Source organism: Halyomorpha halys, unplaced genomic scaffold (genome assembly GCF_000696795.3).
Source record: "Halyomorpha halys isolate HHAL.00 unplaced genomic scaffold, Hhal_1.1 Scaffold1052.1, whole genome shotgun sequence".
NCBI lineage: Eukaryota > Metazoa > Arthropoda > Insecta > Hemiptera > Pentatomidae > Halyomorpha > Halyomorpha halys.
The window spans coordinates 150,668-159,411 of record NW_027106745.1 but is presented as its reverse complement, the minus strand read 5'-3'; the positions used below and the strand labels follow the sequence as shown (position 1 = coordinate 159,411).

Below are 8,744 nucleotides of genomic sequence, written 5' to 3'. Positions count from 1 at the left end.
ATCCCTCTCTTTCTGAAAACATCCAAAAATTCTGCCATACCTAACCTTCGTATTGCTTTTAGACCTCACAACACACTATCTAATATTTACTAAAACTAAAAGACCCTATCCCTCATCTACACCGATCACATGTCGCCCTTCCCTTGCTCCACCCCTAATTGTAATTCTGCTTACATTGGTGAAACCAAAAACCTCTTAAAATACTGTATCAAACAACACAAATATTCAGTTTCCTCACATAATTTTTCTTCCTCAAAACTTTCGGAACATTCTCTTTCTTTAAATCATTCCTTTGATTTTGATAAAAAGTCTATACTAGCTATAGTTTGTAACCTTGACAAAAGGCTTATCTCTGAAAGCTTTTATATCCAATTAGAACCTTCTTCCGTCAATTTAAAAACCGACAAGCACAACTTATTGTTAACATATTCACAAGTAGTTAATTTATTAAAAATGTATTTTTTTTAAATGTATTTATATTTATATAATATTTACTAAATATTTTTTCTGCCCACTTTCTAACATATTCTTTAACTTTTTAAATTATTTCTAAAACATCTGTTGTCACCATCTTATACGTTTTTCCTCTTTTTAATAGTTTTTAAATATCAAAATACTTATAACGCATTGTCATCTTCAGGTAACTTATTTCATAAGTTACATGTATTTTCTTTCCATAATTTTAATTTTTAAATTATTAATTGCATTATATAACTGAAAATTTCTATTTTATTTTTACTTACATATTCAATTACCTATATATACATTTTATTTTCCACTTCTTTCATCACTTTAATTTGATTAATTTCATTCTGTACAATTTTTTACTTTATGTCATTCTGTTTATATTTTATTTTTTTGTATTCATCTTGTTCTTTGGTTTTAGCCCTGATGAAGGCTAGAAATTCTGGCCGAAACATTGGCACAATCAAATAAGTCATTTCCACTTATTTGTTATAATTTGACCTCACCCCCACCCATCTTGTCCTCATATAATTTATTCACAGTCAATTATCTCTCATGATCATAGATTAACCAGTTGCTAATGAATGAATTTTATTGTTATTTGAATTGTTTGCATCTCTTCTATAATATATTAAGAATTTATAGTAATGGCCAATACGCAAGTATAATTTAATTGAACATTGGGGGGAAATCAATATTAATGATGATAATTGATAAAATTAGTTATTTATTAAATTTTTTTGAGGTTTAATATAAAATCATAATCATAAATCTATTTTTTTTACATCTAATTGTAAATAAATTATTAAATTTTACATTAAAATCAAAATGTCTTTTATAAATAACTTATTTTATAATTTAACTTTTTGTAATTATTGATTCTCCCCAATGTTCAATTTAACTATACTTGTTTATTGGCCATTAATATAACTTCTTAACGTATTGGATAAGCATTATTTTTTATGTCAGTATATAACTCACATTATATTTTTTGACTTTTAATTCTCTACTAATTATTAAGCACATTTAAAAATATTTATAATTCAAACAGTCTGTGGGAGGTCTTCTTGATGTTCTCTTATGTTCAAGGATGCAGATCATTGGGAGAATGTCTGCCAAGAAGTCGGGTCTCTCCTTGGGGAGATCTTGGAAATCCCTGCTTTGTTGTTTTGGAGGTGGTAATTGTTTTTGTTGATTTTAACTGGTTGAAATTTTAGATCTGTCCCCACTTCAATTATTTGGCCCTACCTTTACGAACTTTTAAAATGACTGTTGAACGGGTAACGGCCTATCAATCCTATTTAATTTTTAATCTTTGGAGGGCAAGGTCTGCAATTATCTTTTAGTGTTTTGTTAATACCTTCTAACTTCTTGGATTTACTCCTGGTCATTAACATTCATTAATTATAATATAACAGTTTAAATAGAACAACTTTTAGTTATGATTATTTCTATCATCCTTATTATGATATGGCTAATGAAAATTTATTGCTGTTATTTCTGTGACAATGACATTAGTCATTGTTTCAGTTGGGGCTTAGAATAATTCATGAATATATATATTTTTAAATTTTAATCTTTTTTCTGTTATAAAATGTCATGGTTCTCATTGCTACTTTGTGTTATTTTATTTTAAATTATTTTGTATAATTTGTTAATTTAAAACAAAAAGTGATAAATATGAAAAATTCAGAAAATGGAACTTTTTCTCTTTTTTCTAACTTTAATATCATCCATTAAAAAAAAAAAAAAAATGAAATGTTTGTCAAAATAATGATACTATATCTCAAAAATAATAAATATATCTTAATTATGAGAGATAGTTGACCGTGGATGACTTATACGAGGAGAAGATGGTTGGGAGTGCGGTCAAAATACACACACAAATAAGTTGAAATAACTTATTTAATCGTATTGAACATTTCGGCCAGAATTTCTAGCCTTCATCAGGGCTGCTAGCTTGAATCTTACTGCCAAGTGTTTAAATCTTACTGCCAAAGAATTATATTTTGACCGCATCCCCCAACCATCTTCTCCTCGAATAAATATATATATATCTATTTTGTTATCTATAGATCTTTAAAAAAGTTATTAAATTTAAGTTGGTTGTCTTTACTAAGCTGATATCATGATTACCTATCTTTTAAAAAATTAAATTTTTAATGAAAAATAAACTTTTTATCTCAGCCACTTATTAAAGTTAATAGCTGAACATCAATAAAAGGTATCGGTACTAAGATTTTTTCTTTTAATGCTGTCAAAATTATAGATATTCTATCATAAAAATTACCTGAAATCTGAGAATGTTTAGTCATTTTCTAACATATTTTTTATTCTTTTAATATAATTTTATTACTTATTTTATATTTAGTATTATGACTAATTTTTAAGATTTCAAAAGACTAAATCTATTTTTTAGACAGCCCACAGTAAAATTATCTTGTGAAAATAGTGATGAAGTGAAACTAAGTGGTAACCAACCAACCAAAACTTGTGTCAATAAAGATCGTTCATCGTTAAAAATAAAACAAATGTATGTAAATCCCTCAGCCAGTGATATGAATCCAGTTGTCCACAAAGAAGTAAAATTAATTCCTAGGCAGTTTGAAGAAAGCAGTCATAAAACTCATGAGAGTTCAAAACTTATGGAAAATCTTGAAGAAAAAGTCAATATCGAATTGTTTGACTTGGATAAAAAGGAAGGCACTAATCAGTTAAGGTATGTTTAATTTCTTTATTTCTTCTTAATTCTGCATTGGAATGAAAATATTAACTTTCCAATTAAACTTGAGTAGTTAAAAAAATTACCTCTAAAATTCTAAATATAGCTCATCAGGCACTATAGTTCTGTGTCACTATCATTCTTCAGTATTTATATACAAAAATGTCAATTTAGCCAGAATCTCATGAAATTCAGGTCGAAACATTGGTACAAATTAATAATTTTTTGTTTATTTGTATTTTTTTGCTGACCGCACCCCAACCATCTTCTCCACTTATTAATCTATGGTTAACTATCTACACCTCATTAAGAATTCTTTTATAGCATCTTTCACTTCCTATAATTTCTCCATATTTTAATCACTTTATGATATAAGTAGCCTAACTACAGCCTATTTCAAACCTCTTTTTAATTTCATATTTATGATATCTGTCCTTCTAATTGTTCCTTTTAACTTGAAACTAGTCAATGTTGGACCTCTGCTCTGGTTGGTTCTTTGATGATGGATATTTCAATTGGGTTCCAGGGAGCATCATCAATATCTATTTAAAGTAATGGTTCCAAACTCAAAGAAGTCTTCGGACCACTAAGCCAGAAATTGAACCATGTGTGGATCACCCACTTCATATTGAGGCAAAGGGGATCACTCCAGGAAAATATTTGAAAATCAAGTTGGTTAAAAAAACATTTGCCAGTTAAAACCTTTCAAATATCAAGAAAGGCAAATAATAAAACAGTTCTAACATTAAGTCCCGACCTCAAGCTGTTTGGGACCCACCTGTCACCTGTCACCCACCTTACGAATCACCAAACCAGAAACCACTGGTTTAAAATCATTCTAGAAATTTCCTTTCTTTATAATTCCTATATACACATGTGGAGTATATGTAATAATGTTTATCCTAAGTTTTATTCCTTCCTTAATTATTCGTGATCATGATTTTTTGCTGTCAAAAACTGCTGTATCACTCTATTGAAAGTGGCAGTCAATCTCACTGCAACCCAAATCCCTTGGCTTACATACTCTTAAATGAAGAAGGATGTGGTCACAAATGGCAGTTACTCATCGTCCTTTTTTCTAGACCTTTGTGATTTCTTCTCTGCTTTAACTTCCACATCATGGCTTTCAGCATCACATTAAATATCAATATGATGCTGCATCTCTTGGTGCAATAAAATGCTGATGAAGTTCAAAAGTAGAATCACTTTTCTCAAATACAAAAAAAAGACAGAAAGGGTGGCATTTCAAAAGCAGTGAGGACCTTTTGATGACCTGAGACATTGAGTATACCCAAATTGCAGAAGAAATGTTGTGAGATTACTTTGAAGACTGGTTTAGGAGGATTGAGAAGTGTATTTTATGTTGTGAAAAATATTTTGAAAAACTTTATTGTTGTATTACAAAACTTTCCAGTTCCTTCTAGCAATTTACATTAAATACAATAAACTTGTAAATCTACCAAGATTGTGATTAATAGTGAGTTCTGTTGATGATATGACTCAATGTAAAGTTCGAGTTTGTGTTAAAGTTTATTCGAAAATCAAAGGAATAGATTTCACGTAATCAACTCACTCTAATCACTTAATCTGTGCATCATTGGTACTGTTTGAATCAATACAAATGTTTTGTATTTGTTGCTGTACAACACTTACTGAGGGCAATGGCACACTAGTCGGTTTTCACTAAAGAATTTTTCCTAGTGGTTTTTCAGTGAGTTTACATTGACTTCCATTTTCTTTTCAATTTTGTAATCGTTCATTACAATTAAATTTTTTAATTTATTTTAGTTGTTAATTCTGTTATTAATTTATTCAAGTGAAGTGATGATGAAGTACTTCTGTTATTTCTACTGTATTACTGCTCGGAAAGAAAAAATAACAGGAAGATACGGATTCACCTGATTTTGGGAGAAGAGAGGAAAAATAATTTGCTCTTCGAACTGAGGAATGATGAGGAGCAACTTACAAATTTTATGCAAATCTTAACAGCCATTTTTGACAAATTATTAGTTAAACAAAGAGAAAGTTGTGGTAAGAATTAGGTATTTATGAAGATTGGTTACTCAGTTATTTATTATTTTATTTAAAAAAAAAAAAAAATGAGTGTCAAAATAATTTTTATTCATAAGGCTGGTAAAAATTCCAAATCATTGGAGAATTATAGACCTATCAGGCTGTTTCCAATTCAAGATAAAGTTTTTGAGTCTAAACTACTGTTGATTATCTCCAAAATATTTTTATTAAGTAGAAGTTCAGACTGAACATCACGAAAAGTTAAAAATCTTCACACTAAGACATCATAAGGGTACCCCCACTCTACTTATCAATAACTATTCCAGACGTTGGAAATCTCGAACAGAATCAATTAAATATCTAGGAATTAATTTAGATCGTTGACTTGTGGATTCAACAAAATATCAAAACAGAACTTGAATAATTAAGTATGCAGTAAAACATTATTAACTATTTTGTTTTGTCTAAAAAGAGAATTAGAATTTTGAGAAATAAACAACATAAATAAATCGTCACTAAAATTTGGTAATAGAATTGTTAGAAAATAATTGGTTTGAGCCTATTATGGGGTTTGAGAATTACATCCAACTGAAAAGTGTTAAGTACTCAAAATAATATTGTTGTTATTTCATTTTTTTTTTTTTAATTTTACATATATAATTCATCCTCTTGCTGTTGCTGTGATATCTTCAATGGTAAATATATGTCTACCAGCATTGTTATTATTTCCAAGTGATATTATTGCAGTCTCCAATTGTTAGGACTTCTTCTTTCTAGGGATCTACGGCTTAAGAGAGGTGCTTATTGTTATTGCTGTGTTTATTGTGTACATGTACTACACAGTGCACACATGTACTTTTGTATTATGAATTTGGTGTACATTTCGATTGTCAATGGTATTCATGTTTTCTATTGCTATATTATGTTTTCTACATAGTATAATTTATTCTATTTATTGGCTAAATTTGTGTACTATTGTGTTAATATTCTAATAGATATATTTAATATAGAATGTATGAATTTATACTCAACTATAATGCATAAAAAAAGGCATTATTTCATTATAATCCAAATTTATTATCTTTCATTTTTTTTTGTTTTTTAGCATATTGGACAGCACAATAAAGAATGATCATCAAGGGTGGGTAAGGAATTATTTTTTTTTTTAAGCTTTTATCTGTTATAAGATGTATCAACATTTTATTTAATTTTTTGTTTTCTATTTTCCAAAGGTTGAAGCAATAGAATCACCACTATTAACAATAAATGAAAAATCTTCCACTAAACAGATCATTGCTTTACGGTACATTTTGTATTAAGATTTTCAAAATATAATGTAAGATTATACTTTTTAAATTATTTGTTTGTATATATTTTAGGGATAATGCCTGTTGCTCAAAAGCTGAAAAGGAGTTCCTAACCTATGCGCTGTCCACTTTTAGCAAGATTAAGTCCAATATGAAAGTAATTTTTTTTAACTTCATCGTTTTTCATTAATTTTTGTTTTAACTATATAAAAATATTGCTTTCTTGAGATTTGAATTATGATCTTTTGGTGTAACAGGTCTTAGTAATTTTTTTTCATTTAATGATTCTATTTATTTTGAAAGATTTTTTGTCTACTGTAATATATTTTTCTGATATTAGAGTGGATATAGTAATGAGGAAGATAAAGGGAAGAAAAGGAAATTTTCAGAAGATAGCACGGGACATTCCAAGTAAGATTTAATTCACAAATAATTTTATTTATATATATATTGTAATATGCTCTTTTATGAGTAAATCGTTATTTTTTATATACAACTGACTTTTAGTATAATATCCTCTTTTATGAGAGGATATTTTTTATCATATAAATGATTGTTAGTAGGTTTTATGTGATTTTTCATTTCAACATGTTTATTTGTAGTATTAAACCTAAAAGCAAGCTAACCAATTTTCATCAGTAAAATATGCAGTCACAAAAAATATTGTGCAAAGCCAAGATGGTGGCGCGAGTCCTGCAAAAAATTTGTTGAATCGTGGCCATGTTGAGCAGATTAAAATATTTTAAAAACTTTATTTTAACTTCCCATTATAACTGTAATTACAATAAATTTAAGAAAAAATAGAAGTCAAGAAAAAGTACTAAAGAATAAGATTCAGAAAAGAAATCATTTGCTAACACCCAAAACTGTTGTGCTACAATCGATGTTTACATGGAACATTGAGACAGTTTTGGGTTTTAGGCATTCGTTGTTTGGGCACGGATGGGAAATGATGTTTTCCAGGATGAGAAGGTCCTCATCAATTTTTGTCTAGCTACCCTAGCTAGGGTGGACATCTTGAAAAAGGAAGTCATCAAAGAGTCATCCAAGAAAAAGGCACTTGTGTTTTGAATTGCCTGAAGTGAGGACATCCGTCGGCTGGAAGTCATTGTTATTACAGTTAGACATAACATTTTAGAAAAGAAGACATCAAGATTCATCAACCATCAAAAGAAGATTCTATGAAATTGGTTAGTTTTGTTCTACCTAAAATTAAATAAAGTTGTAAAAGAGATATTAAGTTAATTAAGTGTTATGTAAAATAAGTGTTCTGATTGGCTAGAAAACCGTCCTGAGACTAGATTCTATAATATTATATATAATAAAAGATAAATTCTCATATGTATTTAATATTTAATCTTCTTATTTGACCTTGTCCTCTTCAAATCTATACTTTAGATCTGAGAATAAGTAAAAACTATACATTTTAAATATTACATTATGTGTGTGTGTTATTTTTTTTTTTTTTACGAGGGTCGGTGGAAGCCATGCACATTTTTATTGGTGCGGATGAAGGAGAGAAGCTGTTTAATCTTGCTCCCAAGATTCTGCATCACCTCTGTTGTGGTAAGTCTTGTGGCATTAGATGCTACAATGGCCAAGTCTCCCACCATTGCAGCACTGCGGTCGTATGATGACGACGCTGGGGAACCCGCTTTCGCATTCCCAATCAGCGCCGGTACTGGGGTTCCATGCCCCTGCACCATAGCACAGTTAACACTATCTTCCATACTTCTCATAGTATTTTGTGTGTCTTTTTTTTTTGTTTTTTTTTTTACGAGGGTCGGTGGAAATCTTCAAAAGACACGGCTAGGCCCGTACCTATCTGTGTGTGGGATTTTTACCCAATAAAACCCCCGCCCTACACCTGTTCATTCCTACCACGGGACCGCCGCTAGGCATTACTTCATGGAGGGAAATGGCTGAGTGCCGCCTCGGATTCTTCACGTTTCCATGCTAGTTACGGCTTCTAGCCCTCTCTTCCTGCTAGTTACTAGGAGAACTTCAGTCTTGTGATCTGCAAGTTGTAGGCCTACCGAAGACAGCCAACCTTGGACCGTAGCAACAGCCTCATTTGCGATGAGGATAACTTCTTCCAAGTACTTCGCCGCAACTACACCTGCAACGTCATCTGCGAATCCAACAACTGTGGATCCCTCCGGCAATGTCAATTTAAAGATTGTGTCGTACATGACGTTCCACAGTAGAGGCCCTAATACCGAGCCCTGTGGGACACC

The 8,744-nt window shown here is 30.2% G+C and overlaps 1 protein-coding gene across 1 annotated transcript in view; it reads left to right on the top strand.

Moving 5' to 3' along the window:
• The window catches only part of LOC106688103 (putative leucine-rich repeat-containing protein DDB_G0290503), a gene marked incomplete at both ends in the record, with an annotated part of 171,142 nt that overhangs the window by 128,453 nt on the left and 33,945 nt on the right, over positions 1-8,744 (top strand). The window contains 5 exon segments of the mRNA XM_067045074.1: positions 2,885-3,184; positions 6,306-6,345; positions 6,433-6,503; positions 6,580-6,664; positions 6,848-6,918. Coding sequence (XP_066901175.1) covers positions 2,885-3,184; positions 6,306-6,345; positions 6,433-6,503; positions 6,580-6,664; positions 6,848-6,918 — 567 coding nt within the window.